At 41.4% G+C, this 20,911-nt stretch overlaps 1 protein-coding gene across 7 annotated transcripts in view; it reads right to left on the minus strand.

The window, feature by feature from the left end:
* mpdz (multiple PDZ domain crumbs cell polarity complex component) overlaps nucleotides 1-20,911 on the minus strand; it is a 105,498-nt gene that overhangs the window by 78,305 nt on the left and 6,282 nt on the right. For all 7 annotated transcript variants that reach the window (XM_081391782.1, XM_081391780.1, XM_081391777.1 and 4 more), the window contains exon 3: nucleotides 2,173-2,342. In XM_081391782.1, the coding sequence (XP_081247908.1) occupies nucleotides 2,173-2,342 (170 nt within the window). The remainder of the gene's footprint in view (nucleotides 1-2,172; nucleotides 2,343-20,911) is intronic.

The raw sequence follows: 20,911 nt of genomic DNA on the forward strand, positions 1-20,911 counted from the left end.
AAAGTAAAACTTTAAAAAAGCAAAAAAGAAGATATTTTGAAGAATATGTGTAACCAAACAGTTGATGGGCCCCATCGGTTTCCATAGTATAGAGGAAAAAAATACAATGGAAGTCAGTGGGGTCCATCAACTGTTTGGTTACCGACATTGTTCAAATAATCTTTTTTTTGTGTTCAGCAGAAGAATGAAACTCATACAGGTTTGGAACAACTCGAGGGCAAGTAAATGATGACAGAATTGTCATTTTTGGGTTAAATGTCCCTTTAAGTACACTTAAATGGCTTTTTTTATTTTTATTATGTTATCTGCAAGTGCAGTTTAAAAAAATATATATATGTTTTTAAGATTTGAATTATACTACAAGTGTTCATTGAATACAATAAAATAAACTTATTTTCCACAAGGAAATAGGGTTTAATTTTTTTTGGATTCCAATGTTATCTTCTGTTATATTGCTCAAAAGAAAGAAAGTCATAGAAAAAACGATGACAGAAATTTTATTAGGTAAACAGTTCCTTTAACAAACTATGTCGAAAGCCACGGTGACACTTTTGGCAGGTTTTATACAGCTCTTCTGTGCATAAATGGGCCCACTTCAGCCTGCTGCAGTAAACATTAATGTACATAAACGTCTCCCAGAGGCCCTTCAGATTAAGCGCTGTAGAGTCTCGGCTCGGTTGCTGATCGTGCACAAGCTTTGAACGCACACCAAACTATGTCAGCTCTGAGAGAGCGTGTATTTGTTAGTCTTCCTGTGTAAGAGGATTAGGTCTCTAGTTTGGCTCGTCCACATTTCAGAAATTACTTCTGCTCCACTTCACACATGAACTCATGTCTCTCTCTTGGTCGTTCCTGCTTTGTGGTAACCATAGCAACACAGACAAAGCCATACTCACCAGTTGGCATAAACACCCCTGCAGTTTAGTTTGGAGAGACACCAACAGACCAAAATTAATTAGTCTCAGGTTATTAAATCTATTATTAAAGGTGTTTGCTTTATTGTGTTTACTTTTGCCTAAGTAACAAATTTCCCTCCCAAACACCATAGCAAAGCAACTGCATAGCAACACCCTGGCTACCACTTTTCTTTTGAAAATGTAAAAATCTTCTTCTTGTGTGTGTATCGCTTGTTAAAAATTAGGTACACTTCAGTACCTAAGAGTATTTATTGCATAAAGAATACACTTTAAACCAATATACTTGAGTGCATATTGAATGTAATGGTTGACTTTTTGACTTCAAAAAATGACTTTAAGTCTACTTAAGTGTGTTAAGAAACTGTACTCTCTTTAAGTGCACTTAAGTGCCCTTTTTTCACTAATATTGTATTAATGCATGTACAGTTTTAAAAAAATATATACTTTTAAGATTTGAAGTACACTACAAGGTCACATTTAATACAAATAAGCACACTTCTTTTCCACAAGGGTAACCAGCTCTAGTCTAAGAGTTTTAGACTTTTAGACTGACATTAGATTTTGTTAAGGTTTTCTTTTTCCACACAGGCTGTTAACAATGTTACGCTCTGCGGTTCAGAAGTATGTGACTGAACTGAGCGAGAGGGAATGCCGGTGGGGATTTGATAATCTCCATTCCTCTGTTCCAGCCTCCCCAGCATAACTCGCATACTTTAGACAGAACGGCTGCCAGTGCAAAACTCTCCATGTCCACACAGAGCACGAAAACCTTGAAATATGCACAACTAATAAAGCATTTTCCCCCTGACTAATTAAGCTGTGAATATTTTCCAGTGTTTGCATTGTTTGTGATTTGAATAATCATGTAATCTCAATCATCTCAGATCAGGGCAGCAAAGATTCAAAGCAGACAATGTCAAAACACATCATTGCATAATCAACTTAGACACAAATCCTAAGATTAACTGTGACAGCATGTCTGAAACGACCTCAGACACAAGGCAGTATACAGCTTTTTGCATACTTCAATATATATACGGTTTACAAAAACATTTGTTTTAAGATATTAGTATTTTATGTATTTTGCTTTAGCACGACGTTAGGAAATATCAGTTTTATATTTCCAAATATGTATTTTAAGGTTTGGGTTGGGTTTAAAAAAATCATAAATCGAAAATCCATCACTCTGTTTGAAATGTTTTGGTGTTTGTCTAAGTGAAAGGAGATTTTTCCAGTGTTGTGCGTTTTTTCTTACATGCTCCTTCAGGTGTTGCACTGATTTCTGCAGGGCGAGGATCTGGTGAAATAGAGGACTCTGCAGGACCGCTTTCAGAAGATTCAGCTTCTCCTCAGCAGGAACATCTGCTCCCTTTTCTTTCAATCGAGACTGTAACCTCTCCACCGCCTGCAGACAACGCTGGGTATCTGCCACACACACACACACACAAGCACACACACACATAAGCTCTTCAAGATTTGGCAGCCTTTGATTTTTGTTTATTCACTAAAGTTTGAATATTGTGTCAGAAATGGCGACAGATTCGTCAGTCTCCGGCAATGATGAGCTGTAGTAGAAATGTTTTATTAAATTCACTTTCTTTATCTCACAGGTACATTATCCGCTTAAATATTCAGGGAATATTTAAATAATTGAGAGGAGAGTATCTTCGAATACATTAATCTCCAGAGCGCCATGGAGTGTTTTCTGTGGAGGATTTGATTACCGTGAGGGAGGTGCTTTATCTTCTAATCATACAGACTGGTGCCTCATGGGTACAAACGCTATAGTACACATTCCTCTCACAGAACAAGAGCAACAGAGAAGACAATAGTTCACTGAAGATATTCACAGTGGAAAATTGTAAAAAAAAAAAAAAAAACAATTGGACATTGCTGCCTTAAAGGGGTCATGAATTGAGAAATCTAATTTTCCTTGATCTTTTGACATATAAGAGGTATGTCACACTTATGATGAAGATAAGGAGGCTAGAGTCAAAGTGAATGTATTGGCAGCTAAAAACTTTATCAAATCAAACAAAAGAATAAAATCCAAAACAAGAAATAAACTAAACGAAATACTGTGAACCAACACAAATAACACAAGACAAGGAACTGAAAGAATTAAAGGCCTTATATACAAGAAATAGAACTCAATACAAAACAGGTGTGCACTAATCAATTAATTACCATGACAACTAAATGAGATCAGGAAAAAACAGGAAATTAATGATAACAAACTAAAAGTCGAAAATTATTACCAAAACAGCAACATCACGTAACAAGGTTATGTAGTATAAACATTTCCTGTAAGTTTTAGAACTCAATACTTCCTCATTAGTACAAAAACTTTTATTGAAACCAAGCTCCCAAAATGACTTTGTCTCAGTATGACATCATAGTGTGACGGAAGACCGCCTCTGCAGAAGAAGATGAATGCCTATTTCTACATTATTGCTTCTTTAGCCCTGCCCACCATTTCTGGAATGTCATTTAGTAGTAAATAGGAGAGACGCAAACACAGAATTACTTGAGTAACAAAACAAGATGCCTCTGAGGATTAAAAGACATTTTTCAGTGCCAAGTTGTTCCTTGTGTTCCTAACATTAGGAAAGTGTGGATTAACTTTATTTAAAGTGCCCCTATTATGCTATTTTAAAATCTCGTTATTTTGTTTTGAAGGTCTCCTACAACAGGTTTAATTTTCTCATAATATACATTTCACATCACCACATCTTTCCATGATTCCATGTCTCTCTAAATCCCTCTTTTCCATGTGTCTACTCTGCTCTGATTGGCCAGATGGCCCAGTCTGTTGTGACTGGTCTACTGCTTACAGCATGTGGTGGAAGCTAAACTCCCATTACCATAACTGAACTTCAGCTCTACCTGGAGGCTTCATAAAGCTCAGGGATTGTACACAATGAAAGACAATTAAGATGACGTTGATTTTACCGCATCAATCCGAGCACGAGTCCTATGATGAAACATTGGAAGAACTAGTTGTTCAACATGAACCTTCATCGCAAGGACGACGTGAGCAGGATGTTTGTCAATGATACGTTACTCATTTTGAGGTACATTATTAGATGTTGCAACTGTAATTCCTCACCATCAGCAATAACAAGACTATGTTCATCAACAAACCAATGTGTATAATATTTCTAAATTATTACACAGCTCAGTGGAATACTTGATTCTTATTAGTCAATAGCGCCATCCGGTGGTAAGTTATTCCCTGATAACAACCGCTCAAAGCAGATAACGCAGGCTCATCCGGGTTACAGAAGTCAGCAGCGCTATACGCCTGCTAGGAACGTTTTTTCTTCGTGGAAGTTTTGCATTTGGTGAGCTAATAGAATATTAAAACTCAGTCAAATCAATATTTTGTATACAGTATTTTAATTATGCCATCCAATATCGTGGACTCGCTCTCTCGTTTCATACAAACGCAGCTGCTGCCATTTTGCGATAATTTTATACACAGTTGGATTATAAGATACAAACAGGTAAGATTTTAAAATAGTTTAATCTGAAATTAATATCTCCATAATTAATTATGTGGCGAAATGCTGTGTAATAAGTGGTAAAACTGTAAACCGTATCTCTTGAATGTCCATCTAGTTTGAACTTGCCGCGCTACAACAGCTCTATCCACGGAAGCTTTGCGTTTAAAGAGCTAATAAAATACTTCAACTTTGATCAATATTTTGTGTCTAATTATTTTCTTATGTGGCAAGTAGCCGTATAATAAGCGGGATAATGAACATCCAGCCGGTTGTTCTCTCAAAATAAACCCCTGACAGGGTGATGAGGACCCTGACGCGAAGCGGAGGTATATTATCCCTTACTTATTGTAGTGCACATGCGGGAATTGTATTAACAACAGCGCATATGTTAGCCCCGCACTAACATGAATGAGTGATGTAACATAAATGTTTGTAAAACAAATCTTGCTCCATCCTTTATCTTTACTCAAAGTAGTAAGAACTACAGACAATCTGCATTAATAGACACAGTTTTAGGTAATAGTGGCCCACAGCTGTATTTCAGAAAGACAAAAATAACGTGAGTTAGCCGGAAACTTACACAATATAAAACACAAAACTACATATTGAGAAACAGGAAGTATAATGAGCTTACATATCGCTAGCACTGTGAGTATCACAGTATGATAATGGTCGCACAATCTCTAGAAAGTTGTTGATTAGGAATAGTTTACTGACCACAGAAAGAAGGTTTTGCCATGGACATAGCAGTCCCCTAACCCAAACCCCATTAAAAAAACCTGTGGGATGAGCAGAAGAGCATGGACTCTTAATCTGAAGGAGAGATACTGTATAAAGGATAAAGGAACGGTCTCAGATCTCTTGATGTTTATCAACCTTATTACGCATTATAGGAGAAGATCCAGAGTATCTTGGCAAAGGGAGGTTGCACTAAGTATTAAATGAAGGGGTGCCAATAATTGTGTAATACATATATTTCAGGGGAAATCTTTTTTCTGAAAAAGTTTTTTTTTTTTTGTTTTTTTACCATTTGACTTTAATTAAAGGTTAGATTTTTTTGAATATTTTGAATGAAAAACTAAAAGGAGAAAATGCAAAAACAAATTTTAACTTTTGCTCAAATTTACCAAGCGTGCCAATATTTGTGAACCCCACTGTAACTGTGGTAACTCCAAGTACTAAAACTTTAGTACAAGACTGGTTGCAGACAATTTTTAGCTTCCTTGAGCAATTCCACTTTGCTTTTGTGATTAATGAAGCGAACTATAATATTCACCTTCTTGTTTTCCCTTTTAGGAAAAGTATGACAAGCAGCAATGTCATTGCTTTTAATCGGCATGATGAGATTGTTGAAAAAACTGTATTATTTGTTGTTCTAGTGTTTGTAGTTTGTGAGCCGGTGCGTCCTAACCTTTGTCAATGCTCATCGCCGCTCTGGCATTCGTTTGATTTCGTGTCTCAAATCCAGTTATTATTATATCCTCCATGCGGGTGTATCGCTCCAAGTCATCAACTTTCCTTTTCAGGTTCACGATCCGTTTGTCCTTTTCTTTAATTATTGTTTTGAGGAGTTTCACTTCGTCCATTAGCTCCATGAGTTTTGTTTGTTGTTTCGAGACTTTGCTCAACTCATCCGACATAAAGCTCAGTGATTTCTTTATTTCCTCCATTTCTTCGACTTTCATTTTAGGTTGCATTTTCTTTTCCTTCAGTTTGTATAACTTTGGTTCGTTTATTAATCTTTCGAGTTTTAATTTAAAAAGTTTGAGCAGCGTCTCGCTGACATGCTGCATCATCTGAGTGTCACGTATATAAGCTGTAAGGCAAATAATCTGGTTAATTTCTTTTTTTTTTTTGGCTAGTAGAAGTTCTGGATGGCTGGTAACTTAAAAATTTTGTAGCCAAATTGGCCGGTGGGTGAAAAAGTTAATTTCAAACCCTGCCAATCATGTCAATGGTTGTTTACTTCCAAGTTTTGAATGCGGCAGGATATCAAAACAGAGTGTTTTAAAGAGCAGGTCAAGAACAGGATATAAAATAGCCTATTACTTCTAAATTAGGATGTTAACACTATAAGTGGACCTCAAAGAACATTATTCATTTTTTTTTCTTGGCCAACAACCTCCTTCCCTCAGTAAGAGCATTGAAGATGGGTCGTGGCTGGGTCTTCCAGCCGACAACTTGACATAAACTGTAAACTTCTCCCTCAAATCTGATTAGTTGATTGGAATGTTGTTCCAGGATTAACAAACATGTTCCTCTGGTTATCCTTGGAGAATGTCTCAGGTTACGTATTTAACCCTGGTTCCCTGAAGAGGGAATGAGGCACTTTGCCGAGACGCTGTGGGAATGCCCCTGTGTGATTGCGTCATGAAGCACGTGTAGAATCAGTCCAATGGTGTGACCTGACGTCGTAGGCAGGTTACGTCACAGACCAGGAAACTATAAAGCATAACCAGAAACAGACAGCGCAAGCTTCTGATAGACTGGAGCAAGTCGCTCACAGGCATGCAGGGAGTATGGCAGGGCAAAGCAGTGTCTCGTTCCTTCTTCAAGGAACCAGGGTTACATACGTAACCTGACACCTTACCTTTCAAGGGAACTTGAGCTGCGTCGAGACACTGTGGGAACACTATACCCATGACATCATAATAACCAATGCCTGTTTGTATGAAATCATTGCCCACACTAAGATACAAGCACCCTAGACCCTGGAGTGGAGCCTAGATCCAAGTTATAAAAACTCACAAATGTGTGCGGTGAGGACCAGCCTGCCGCATCACAAATGTCATGAAGGGAGATACCCGACAATAAAGCTTTTGAGGCAGCCATTCTTCCTGGTAGAATGGGCCCGGACAGCCATAGGTGAAGGCTGACCTGCCGCTTCATAAGCAAGTGAGATACCCCCAACCACCCACTTGCTCATTCTCTGCTTAGATGCAGGGTACCCTTTTCTAGGTGATCCGAAACAGAAAAAGAGTTGATCTGACTTTCGTCACAGGGCAGCTCTGTGGACATAGGCATTCAAAGCCCAAACAGGGCATAGAAGATTAAGTTTTTCCTGATCTGATGATTAGAAAGGTGGAGGACAGAAGGTCTGCAGCAGAATAGGACCCGCAACATTAGTAGGGACCTAAGGGACATAACCCAGCCTAGGGTGAAGGAAAGCATTCACCATACCAGGTGCAAATTCCAGGCACGAAGGAGCAACCGACAAGGCTTTCAAGTCTCCAATTCTCTTGATAGAGGAAATAGCGAGGAGAAATACATTTTTTTTGTGTGAGGAACTTTTCTGAAACCTCCTTAATTGGCTCAAAGGGAGCCAGAGTCAGGCCTTCAAGTACAACGACCAAATCCCAAGCCGGTGCTCTAGTGCGCAATGCAGGCCTCAGCCTCAGAGTGCCACGAAGAAAATTAGTAATGAGAGGATCTCTCCCCAATGATGCCCCACCCAAAGGAGTGTGGTAAGCAGATATAGACGCCACATACACCTTTAAGGTGGAAGGGGATAATCCAGCAGAGAAGCATTCTTGTAAATAATCAAGCACTTAACCAACAGGTCAGTTGACAGGATCCAATTGAAGTTCTCTACACCAGAAAGAGAATAGTCTCCACTTCAGTGCATACAGTCTTCTTGGGGAAGGAGCTCTGGACTGGAGTATGGTCTCCACAAACTCGGTCGAGAGACCCGATTTTATGAGCTACTCCCTGGTTTTGATGCCCGGAATATATACTGCCCTTTGTAATCTGATGAGCCTGCTTGCATAGGTGACGTGACCTCAGACCTCCCTGATGGTTGATGTAAGAGACCGATGTTGTCCATGCGGACAAGCACATGATGGCCCCTCAGGTCTGGGAGGAAGTGTTTGAGAGCTTGAAACCCCGCCATCATTTCTAGCCAATTTATGTGCCAAGAAAGTAGATGGTCTTGCCACAGACCTTTCACAGAGTGACCACTCATGATTGCCCCACAACCTGTGAGGGAAGCATCCGTTGTTAGCGTTACGCGACGACAAGGAGCCCCCAGCACTGGGCCTTGGGTGAGGAACCAAAGCTTCTTCCACATGACTAAGACAAGAAAGCATCGCTTTCACAGTGAGTGACTGGCCTAGTTTTACCCCATTTACGGCTGAGAGAATCAATGCTATACGAGCAGGGGACAGTTGTGCCTGCATCGTCGTCAAATCCCAAACCATGCCTAGAAAAGTGGCCCTCTGAGATGGAAGGAGCACACTGTTCTTGGCATTGAGCCTCAACCCCAACTTTCTTATGTGAGGCAGAACGACATCTCGATGCCATCTGCTCGGACTTAGCTAAAATCAACTAGTCATCGATGTAATTCAACACGCGGACGCCCTGGAGTCTCAGTTGAGCCAGAGCTGAATCCACGCATTTCGTGAAAGTGCGGGTTGATAAACCTTGGCCATGTCACAGAGTCACAGCCCCAATCATCACCCAATTACCAGGACCCGCCCACTCGTTCACAATCACCAGAGTACTGACTCGCTGAGGTGGAGGATTGCAGCAGGTTTCTACTACAATGTTCACTGTACTTTGAGATGCAGACACAGCTTTTCTCCACCGAACGGGCACGTATCGCCTTTATGATCCCACTGTTGCCTGGACGAGCGATGCATTGGGCGCAATCCATCTGGCATGCCAAAACTTCTTGTTCCAGCGCAAGCGCTCAACGACTCCGGGTCTGCAGGGAACTTCATCTCTCATCAACTTCCCCAAAGACTCAACCTCCAGAGGAAACGCTGATACCAGGAACTAGCTCTCCACACCATTTCCGGCAAACCGCTGGGTCGTGGTCGCATTCGTCACTGCTCCCCCACAGTAATGCTCCTCGTTGGCTGCATGCATGAGGAGAAGATCACGTTCATGGTGCTGGAGGGATCAACCGCTGACATCATCCTGGGACGCCCATGGATGAGCCAACATGAGCCCACCATAAATTGGAACTGCCTTTCTTCTATGCCCAAACCATCTACCTGTCTGACCTGTCAACACCCCTTGAAGTCTTCATCCAATATTTAGGTGAACTCCACCTCTGTTGGGAGCCCAGAAACCGAGAGCAAAACTGAAATTCTTCCAGAGTACCGGGCGTTCCAGGATGTGTTCAGCAAGCAGTTGGCGACCCGACCATCAATCCCCTGCTGCTTCCAGCTTCTTCTTTGTGGCCAAGAAGGACGGAGGCTTGCGGCCGTTCATCAACCGTGCACTTAACTCTCAGACCATCAGATTTAGCTATCCTCTTCTTCTGGTCCCTGCCGCCCTGAAACAGCTACGTGGGGCTCGCATCTTCACCAAGCTGGACCTGCGGAGCGCCTACAAGCCTACGTGAGGGGGACGAATGGAAGAAGGTGTTCATCACTCTGACAGGCCACTACGAGTACCAGGTGATGCCGTATGGCCTGTCCAACTCCCCCTCCGTATTCAAGGGGTATATGAAATAGGTGTTCCGGGAGTACTTCCACCCCTTCGTCATCGTCTACATCGACGACGTCCTGATCTACTCCCGGAACCTGGACGAACATCGCCAACACGTGATGCAGGTCCTCCAATCTCAAGTTGGAGAAGTGCGAGTTCCACACGCCATCCGTACAGTTCCTTGGATATATCATCGACCAACGAGGTATCCAAATGGACTAGAAGAAGGTGTACCATTCACAACTGGCCCCAACCTGTCACTATAAAGGAACTCCAATGCTTTCTAGGCTTCGCCAACTTCTACCAAAGATTCATCCAGAATTACAGTCTCCTCAGCTCATCTCTCACCTCCCTCCTCAGAAACCGACCCAAGTCTCTGTCTTCAAGAATGCCTTCATCACCGCTCCAATCCTGGTACACCCCAATCCAGAACTCCCATTTGTGGTCGAAGTTGACGCCTCTACCACCGGGGCTGGACACCCAGGCAGCCAGCGAACCCTCTCACTCCTGCAAGATCACTGGTGGCCCAACATGGTCCAGGAAATCTCCCGGTATGTCAAAGGGTGCTCAGTCTGTGCCATCACCAACACACCGAGGAAGCTACCCGAGGGAAAGTTAGTACCTCTGCCAATACCCCAAAGCCCCTGGTCTCATCTGGGTATAGACTTCATGACAACCTTCCTCCATCCAACCATCATACGTGTAATCGTCGTCGTAGACCAATTCTCCAAAGCCTGCAAACTCATCCCCATCAAGCCACAGAACTCCTCTTCCATCAAGTTTTTCGTTCATTACGGCTTTCCAGAAGACAACGTATCAAACAGAGGTCCTCAGTTTATTTCCCGGGTGTGGCAGGCCTTCTTCAAACTCCTCGGCGTCTCAGTAAGTCTATCCTTAGGGTACCACCCACAGACAAACGGCCAGACTGAGCGCAAGATCCAGGAGATTGGGAGATACCTGTGGTCAAACTGCCACAAGAACCAGGACAACAGAAGCCGCTAGTGCACATTTTAAACAGGACACGCATTAGCTTAATAAATGTTAGCCAATACAAACATATTTATAGAAAACAGTTTAACGAATTTTAAAAACAAGGATGGATAATACAAAATGCTTTCTGACATTTTGATAGAAAAAAACACGCAAATTAAATGGTTCAGATCAAATGAAAGCAAAAAGGTACAAATTAACAATTTTTAAAAAGCATATTTACCTTTTTTTATGAACTGTCAGAGAGGTATGCAGTGTGTTTGTATGCAAATGCAGTATGAGGGGACTGAGTTGTTGTGTGTGACTGGTTTGTGCAGCCATGCCTGGCTAACGCCCGGAAAAGTCCCAGAATCCTGCTATTGGGACTCAGGCATTGCGCTCCTGCTGAGGGCATTAGAAAGACGTTATCGCCTCCAGGTTTGAGTGAACCAGTCGAGGTCATTTCCATTCTCACGGAGTGTGACTAAACCAGTGTGCGTGGAGTATGTGGAGCTCTGTACCTCTTCAGAAACCACTGACTGTAAACAATCCCACAACCACCAACAGGTCCAAGAAAACTTTCACGCAGATTGAAACTTTCTTTCTTTCTTTCTTTTTCTTTCTTTCTTTCTTTCTTTTTTTTTACTTTATTTTTCTTTCCGCTAGGGCTAAACAAAACAGTTTATATCGATATACAATAGTTTGATATTACAAGCACATCTGAAAAATAATGGAGGGCACAGAGTGAACTGCTGCGGGAAAGTACATAATCCAATTTGTCCTAAAAATGAGACATGCTTTATATATTTTATATATATACACTGTATATATATTTTAAAAATGTAATTTATTCTGGTGATGTCAAAGCTGATTTTTAAAAATTATAATATGCTGATTTGCTTGTGTTGAAAACAGTTGTGCTGCTTCATATTTTTGTAGAAACCATTAAGTTTTAGATTTCTTTGATAAATAGAAAGCTCAAAAGAACAGCATTTATTTGACAGAAATATTTTGTAACATTATTAATGCTTTTACAGTATTTTTTTAACCAATATAAAAGTATTAATTTCTTTAAAAAAAAAAAAAAAAAATCTTACTGACCTCAAACTTATGAACAGTAGTAATGCATTTTGATTAGAACAAAAAAAAAACAATTAACATTTTGAAAAAAATTAATATATTTAAATCGTATAAAAGTCTTATAAAGGATCTTTAGATTACTTATGGCAAATTTCCACTGTAAACAAACTGAGCCAAATCGAGCCGAGTCGAGCCGCGTTGAGCCGAATTGTACCACGCATTGGAAAAGCAAAGTGAGCCGAGCAGAGCCGCGCCGAGCCGTACCATGCAGTGAAAAAGCACCATTACATAACCCCAGTTATCTGATAACAGAAGTGAGGTATCTCACTATGGGAAATGCCTCGGGCGTGACCAATCCTAGAAGCACCAATTACACCACATTTGTCAGCAGACAGACTAATCACAACAGTGATGTGGGTGTCACGTGAGGTTGCAGGAAGGCAGACGAAGACGAGGATATATTTCCAACACGAAGGTTTAATGGGAGTAATATACAGGACAGCAGAACATGCAGCAACACACACTAAATACAACGGAGATCGGACAAAGCCTGACTGAACAGACGGAACACGCAAACACAGATGACACTGATTAACGGAACACAGGTGATACAGATGACGATGATTGACTAAACACAGGTGATACAGCTGAACTGATAATGACAGTGAAGATGACACGTGACATGTGAATACCAGCAGACAAGTCCAAATGAAAACAAACTAACCCAAACACCACTGTGATAGCGGGGAGTCCCGCCTCCCTAAAATATATCGCTGCTTGCGGTCCCCACTTAATTCTCAGCATATCTCTTTTCCATGCAACTGCAAGGAGGGAAGTGTGGTGAGATACTTCACTTCTGTGTTCAGAGAACCGGGGTTACGCAAGTAACCTAAACTTTTCTTTCAACCATTCGGTTGGTATCTCACTAAGGGATATAGACAACTCTTGTATTGCAGAAATACTGTCCGAAGCAGGCATGTCAACCAACTCAATGATTTATGTAACTAACATGAAGCTTGTTACTATTCTCCGCATCTATCTATTCTCTTTTTTTTAAACAGATTGCTGAATCACTCACTTTAGGCACAAACGCTGGATTAGTTTACTTTATTAGTTACTCTTGAGTAATCCATATCAAACTGCATTCAGGAGTTATGAACCGACAAAACGTGAAGTTGACTATCCCGTTTCATGACTGAAAACAATAATAAAGCAGCCTTTAGTAAAAGAAGCCTCATAACTCTTCATACGAGTGGGAGTTGACCTATGGTATCCCTGTCAATCCCCACATGGCATGCAGAAAATGTGGCAAGATAAACCTTAAAAGTGTAAAAGGCTCTTCCCTTATCTAAAAGTTTCTGCAGAAAACACACAACAGAACAAAGAAAAGGAATTCTGTGTCTATGTGTGCATTGTCGCTCTAACACATTTAATTTCCAATCATATGCAAAGCGCGTTGAAGCCGCTCTCGCATTCTGAATAGTCTCAATCACCCTTGAAGGCAAACCCCTAACATTCAAGTTTAACCTCCCTTGGGCCAGGCTCAAAGAGTTGCTTCATCCAGGGCCAGGTGAAAAAAATTTCCCGGTGCACTTGTGAGAGGAGGTCCCTGTGCAGCGGTAGAGGCCAAGGCTGGTCACGCAGGAGAATATCTTTGTCAGCCACAATTTTTCGGGCCAGTTTGGGCAATCAGCATGACTAAGTGACTGCATTCTCTTTAAGTGCTGTACGATCAGACTCAGTGGAGGAAACGTATAAAGCAGTGAGTTTGGCCATGGGTGCGCTAGAGTATCCACACCCATAGCATACCTACTCTAGCCAGTGAGAAAGAATAGAGGGCAGTGAGTGTTTTCATGCGAGGTGAAGAGATATATGGCAGCTCCCAGAACTGGCTCACTACCTGAGGGAGGAAAGTCCCTTCTCCGTACAGAGGATTCCCTCTGGACAGGAGATTTGCCCCCATATGCATTATTCCCGTGACAATCATTGCCCATAATGAATGAAAATGCTTAATGCACCAGCTTTTTTGTACCAGACTGTGAAGCTGAGGAGAATGTGTGCCCCCTGAGATTTGAGTATGCCACCACCGTTGTGCTATCTGATCTGTTCAAAATGTGGTGGTTCCTTTGAAACGTCACAAAATGTTTCAATGCCAGAAACACTGTTAACTGTTCTTGGTTTATGTGTGTGTTCTGTAGCGAGATGGGACAATTTTTTTTTGCTATCTTGCTCTCGCACACTGCACCCCAACCTGTGAGCAATGTATCCATCGTCACAACCTTTCTCAGAGACTGCCCCTAGTGGAGTCCCTGATTCGATAACGCACAATCTTTAAAAAAAAAATCTTTTTTTTTAAAAAAAAGAGCATGCATGCTGTGATGATACTATCACTTTGCGGTTGAGGTGGTATTTTGGACACAAATGCTGTGCAGCTGTCTAGTGCTGAAACTCTCTCACTCACAACAGTCCCAGTGGAATAACCGAGGCATTAGAGGCCAGGCACAAAGGAGCAGATCTTCCAAATAAGCTGACACTATGAGACCCACTATTCTCAGCAGTGTCAGAGCTGCTTAGACACATTTGCTGAACAATCTCAGGGCTAATGAGAGCCCAAAAGGAAACATTAAATATTCATAGGCTGTGCCTTGATAGGCAAACTTGAGAAATTTTCGTGCTTGGTAGATGCTTATGTGAAAATATGCATCCTTCAGATGGAAGCCAGTCTTTGGAACGGATAAAGTGAGATAACAGCCTTAAAGTCAAGTTTTGGACATCCCCAACTCCTCAATATTATGAACGTCCAGCCTAGAGAAACCTTTAACAGGCACCCTATGTGAGAATGACTTGTCCCAGGAATGTTGCATCTCTGCAACGCATGCTTGGACGGCTGGAATCAGTTGCTTGACTGAGGAAGTGTGTCATAACAGCCTCTTCCCATCATATAACTCCCTTTACGTGTCCTGGCCTTCTTGCCAGTTAATAGAGAGTAAAGCAGCTGCTTTCCTATGCATTTCAATGAGGTCCAATTCCCCTGGCATGGGGGAGGGGGACTAATCTATGGAACTTCCAGGTCAAGAAAAAAGATTAGGAGGGGAGATAGCATTCTCTTAGTCTTCTTCCAAATCATCTTCCAAGCTATCACCTCATCATCTTCCTCCTCTTCGTCCCCCGCCAAGGAGTCTGATGCAAAGAGGGGGATGAAGTTCAGGAGAGATCTCATCCATCAGCTCTCACCAGTGCTGAGGAGCAACCTCATCTATATCCACGGGAGGTGCTAAAAAACTTCTGGTCCCCTTTAGTTGTGACTGTGACTGAACAACAACAATCAATACGAAGTGCTCAAAAGGATAAAAACACAAAAAAGCCCAAAGGCTTGTTTCCATTGTGGTCCTTAAGATGGAAGATGAGTAACAGTACATGGACTAAAAACATTGAGGACAATGAAGAAAGAGGGCATAAAAAAAAAAAAAAAAAAAACACATAAAAACACAATAAAAAGAACGAAACAAGGACTAAATTCCCAGATATACAAGCAGACACACAAGCAGACAATACACTATTCCTACTACTTCAAGGATTTATATATCTATTTCCTTTCTTTTTTTTGTTTTTCTTTATAATTTTAATAACCATTTTTTTATTGAAGATTTAAAATGATAACAGGAAGAGCTCAACAGTTTAAGATTTGAAGGTAAACCATTCCACAAGACAGCTGCAGAGTATAGGAAAGAGTACAGGGCCTGTAATCTGTGGAACTCCCCCTGGTGCAGTAATTGTGCGTATCACTCATTTTTGAAAAGTAATCACATAAATACTTGGGTGCCAGATTATTTCTTATCTTATAAACTAAACACAGTTTAAGTTGAGAAACCCTCTCCTCCACTCTGAGCCACCCAAGACTGGAGAAATGGTTAGGAAGAAGATGAATTCTAGGATGTAATTTAAGGATCACTCTGATTAGTTTATTTTGACTCGTACTCTGCGTTTTAAAACCCTTAACTGGAAATGAATGCAGTGCGGACAGCACTCGGGATTAGCAAGCGCATCCTGTGTGTGTCCAACTCCCAAACACTCTATGCACAGAGGGTGAGAGTCTTTAGAAGAAATATGGATGTGCTCGCAGTCGTCATAACAGATATGGGAACCACAGGGGATTAACGAGATCACCACAACATGCCATCTATTAGCATTTATTCTCGTAATATGGCGGGATCGGCCAATCCATCACACCACTTCACATGAGGGTGTAACTGAGAAAAATTAGGTTCTTGCGAGGTTCTGCTAAGGATAGCTTCCAAATAGGATCTTCACGGGAAAGAGAACGAAAATGAATTGGTGTAATTGGTTCTTCCAGGATTGGTCACGCCACAGGCGTTTCCCATAGTGTGATACTGAACAAATGTTTGGTTTAAAAGGTTTATCTTACAAAACAAGCAAACTTGTTCAGGTCAAATTTCACTGCAAAATATTATTATTTTTATTTACTAATAATAATTATTTTAATTTTATTTTGCATAAAGGAAATGCAGCCTCCCAAATATAATTTTGAAATATGACTTGGATTTTCTTGACAGGCTCCTTGAGATTCAGCTCATTTTCTCAATCTTCCTGCACTTCGCACAACAAGAATGGTTAAGATCAGACGCGGCGTCAGACGATTTTGCCGGGGCTTCAGCCCCGAATGTTTTGAGTGTAGCCCAGAATGTATTTTGAAAAGTTGACTGACAAATATGAAACCGGACAATAGCCTATGTAAACCCCCGAAATCATAAGTTGCCTTATTGCATTGTGCTTTGGCTTTTCTGCTGTCTAATACTGGTGATTGTTGAAATCTGTCTCGCACAGAGACGCACCACGTGAGAGATTTCAGCCTATCCTAGAATATCTCCAGGATTTGCGCGCAACAGCAAACAATCTCACAGCAATTAAAAAAATAAATAAATAACGCAGTCAGCACCGCCGCACAGTCCTCTGTCAGATGAGATGCTGTCAGGCTATATATGTTGTCAGAACGGGCGAGAACTTACAGGCTTTAGGGGGAGACGAGGGGCCCCGTCCAAAAAGCAGCGGCCGCCGGACACAGGTGCACCTGTGTCGCGCCAGACCGCTCTATTGGTGGGACAGCCTCGCAACCCTTCACCGCTCCTCCGTCAAGGATAGTGAGGGGGGAAAAGCTTATTCGGGCAGTTTCTGGCAGAGAAAGGTGCCGTCTACGACCTGGTAAGCTCTCCATGCACTTAGGGAAGGAAAGGCACTGGGGCGGCGAGCTGAGAACCAGCGCGGCCCATCCCAAGATACCAATCATCCAACCGAGACTGTTCGGGACACGGTGGAGAATACCACTCGAGCCCGACAGCTTCGGCGGCCCGATTCAGCATAGCTGATGTTTCTGGATCTGGCTCGGGCAACGTTACTCTCCCAGAAGAAGATAACGCAGCCGAGTCATCATTTCCAGAGGTCATCTCACCCTCCAATGCTGCAATCGGCATCCTGCCCTCTGGAGAGGCCCCGAATGAAACGGCTGGTCGGTCCATTACAGAGGGACCAGCGTGCTCAACGGGGGGCTCCACCGGCTGCGATGTGATAGAGGAGTGAGGGGCCCACAGAGACATTAGGGCTGGTCCGAATACCATTTTTTGAGTTTCGAAGCTTCGGAAGTAATGAACATCGAATATTCGAAGCTTCTGAGAGAGGGGGCTGAACATATTCTTCTCTCTAATAAAGGCAGTATTCTCTATGTGTCTGTCTGTCCGTTTGCATTCTGATTATTTCGAGAACCGTTCATCCAATCAACTTCACTCGGGAGTGCAGTGTCGCATTTGGTGCAATATAGATAGACACGCGAGACGCACGCAACACGTTCAGAATTAATAAACTTTTAATAAACTACAGAACAACGCGAGCAGGAAGCGGCGCACCTCACGCGGACAGGGCTTATGCTCCGAGAACGGACACTGCACTAGTGATATTAAACACATCTTTCCTATGAACAACACAAAGTAAATACACTCGCACGTAACACACACACACACACAGGTCTGTTAACTTAAGCAATACTTTTAATAAGGTAGTCTAATATTTTTCTGACTAACAAATTACTGACACAGTAAAGGGTAGATTTAAATAAAGAAAAATGAAATTTAAATAAAGAAAAATGAAATTTAAATAAAGAAAAAACAAATTTAAATGAAAAACGAAATTTAAAGTCCAACTGAAATCAAAATTGACCCCATTTACTTTGTTAGCGCAGATTACTAGTCTTGTGGTGAAAAATTAATCTGTGCAAGTTAATACACAGAAAAAAAATTGTTTGCCGCCGTAATCTTTAATCAAAGTCTGAAAAGTTACTTCTGGTCTGGAATGGCGTTCCTTCTCTGATGATGTAGGTTTGACGGCTTGGGTTGGGAAACACTTAACCACTCCCCTCAAACCATTAGTCTGTTATGAGCAGAGAGGAGGAGCGCTAGAGTAAAACCCTGCCCTCTGTTCAATATTCCTTTTCACTGGGAAATATGTCACAACACTGGAGAAAAGTCGTATGCAACTTCCGGTTCACGAGGACTTTAAATAAAGAAAAAAAACTAAATTTAAATAAAGAAAAACAAAATTAAGTTAAATTAAAAACGAGATTAATTTAGATTGATAATAACGGGTAAAAAGCTTAATACATTTTGTTTCTATTATTCTGTTTTCCACAATGTCAAAGCTACGCAGCTTAACCCAAAATACAAGCTCAGGCATGCACTTCTGTCCATACAAACTCCGCTGTTCTGCGCTCTAGCCAGAGAATACTCCCGTTGCAGGAACACTTTAGTAGGCCAAGAAGAAGTAAATATATTTATTAAGTATAATGAGGTTGGGTTTCTTCAACTGTCCATCCTATTAAAAATGGCTATAGGCTATATAAGATAATTGTAAAAAAGAGTATTGTATTTCGTCAGATTTTACAGCAGTTGAGAGCTCAAAGCTTGCAATCACCGCTGCACTCGCACTTTAGAACCACCAGCAACTGGGAGAGTCTTCCTAGAAGAACCCCGACACACTCGCTCGTTGTATACAACAATACTCTTTCTTTAGAGACATCAAAAACGATCGGCTCTGAAGCAAAAAGCAACTAGTGCGTGCATCCATTTCGTATTTATACCCGCGCCGCGGGGGCGGAGTGTGTGATGCGAATCACGCACGCCAATTGCACTGGCTCCTTCACTAGTACTCGAAGATGACAGGCTTCCTAGCGTGATCCCATTCAGTCGGTGTTGACTACGTTGAACGTGAACGACTGAAAGGGAACCAGCGGTGCCGGTGCCTCTGACCAGAGTCTATGTGCTGCATGACCCTGTGCAAGCACAAAACAATACAGAAGTAGAGGAGAATCTACGAATATTGTTTGTTTGGATTTAAACACTTCGAAATGGACCATATTCATTAAAAAAGAATTTTGGTGTATGCATAATTTGCAACCCGGACATGTAGAGGGCTGCATTGGGATTGAGTCTCGCCACGGGACCCAGCGCAAATCTCGCGGGAGCGGGCGGTTTGAACTTTGCTGTGAGCGGGAATGGGCGGCTAAAAAAAAACACTGCGGGATCGGGAGGTAGCCTAGCAACATGATGGAGATGTCAATAATGGCGCTTTTCCACTACACAGTACCGGCTTGGCTCGGCTCGACTCGCCTTTGTTTGGTTTTCCACTGTGTAAAAGTTGTACCTGTATCTGCTTCCAGGTACTTTTTTTCGTACCACCTCCGGCGAGGTTCTGAGCGAGCTGAGGCGATACTAAAATGTGACGTGAAAACACGGCAGACTGCAGATTGGTCAGAGAGAATCATCACTACTCACTGCGTCATCATTGCACGCGCCAGACAGAGTATCCTGAATAAAAAACAGCAAAAACAAAAACAAAACCATCCAAAAACAGCATACACTTGATTTCCTCCATTGTCCTGTGTGTATGTGTCCAGAATACATGCCGGCAAGGGAAACGAAACAAACAACCCCATGAATCTCTTTACTAATAGCAATACAAATACTTGTTTTTTCCTGCAGGATGGGAGAAGACACAAAATCAATGCATCTCTATTATTGTGCGGGAATAAATTCTCAGAGTTTTGCGGGTGCGGGCGGGAGTGGACATACATATTGCGGTAGCGGGCGGGAGTGTAACACATACGTTGCGGGAGCGGGCGGTAATGGTCAGAAATTCGGCGGGTGGGAGCGGGATGAAGAAAACAGTCCTGTGCAGGGCTCTAGTATGTAACGGTCTCTTATGGATAATTTCTCATAATATCTAGAGATTATGAAGATATTTGATGTTGAGTTTTTTTGCTGTCTGAAACATAAAATAGATGGTGCTTTTCTTCAAATATCTTGCAGTTTTGCAAAATTGTGTGACACAATCTGGCTAATTTCTTGAACTTTGTGTCAAGCTAAGTGAACAATATGAGTCTCAAATGAAGTGTCTAAAGTATATGTTTTCTATGAAGATAAAATTCACAGAAGTTAGTGACAAAACGTCATGACATCCAGAAACATTCTCAAATAAAAAACAAATATAAACAGCAATATAAATAAAATATTACTAAAATGTATAATAGCCTATATATAAATAAATAATACTAAAATAACACTGGACTAATTAAGCTATTCTAAACTGTTTTTATAAGATTCATATAATTTGCATTGAGTTAAACTATACCCTTTTGAAAAAGTAGCTATCTAACAGAAAGTATGGATATATGATAGTATACAATCATATATGCACAAGGCTAATTAGGCTTGGCATATTTAGATTTTGTCTATTTGCCAATGCAAATTTACTGCAAATGCTGCTATGCAAATTTAATAGGATGTGGACACAAGTTATTATTTTTGTATTTAATTATTAAAGTTATATTAATTAATTGTGTTAATTAATTATATGAATAATATACTTCTGCATTTGTATAAATAAGGCTGTTCTATTTATTTATTTTTGCCCAAGCATATAAGGTTGTGAGGATTTGTGTAA

This window comes from Scardinius erythrophthalmus (assembly GCF_964197995.2).
Source record: "Scardinius erythrophthalmus genome assembly, chromosome: 2".
In the NCBI taxonomy this organism is placed as follows: Eukaryota; Metazoa; Chordata; class Actinopteri; order Cypriniformes; family Leuciscidae; genus Scardinius; species Scardinius erythrophthalmus.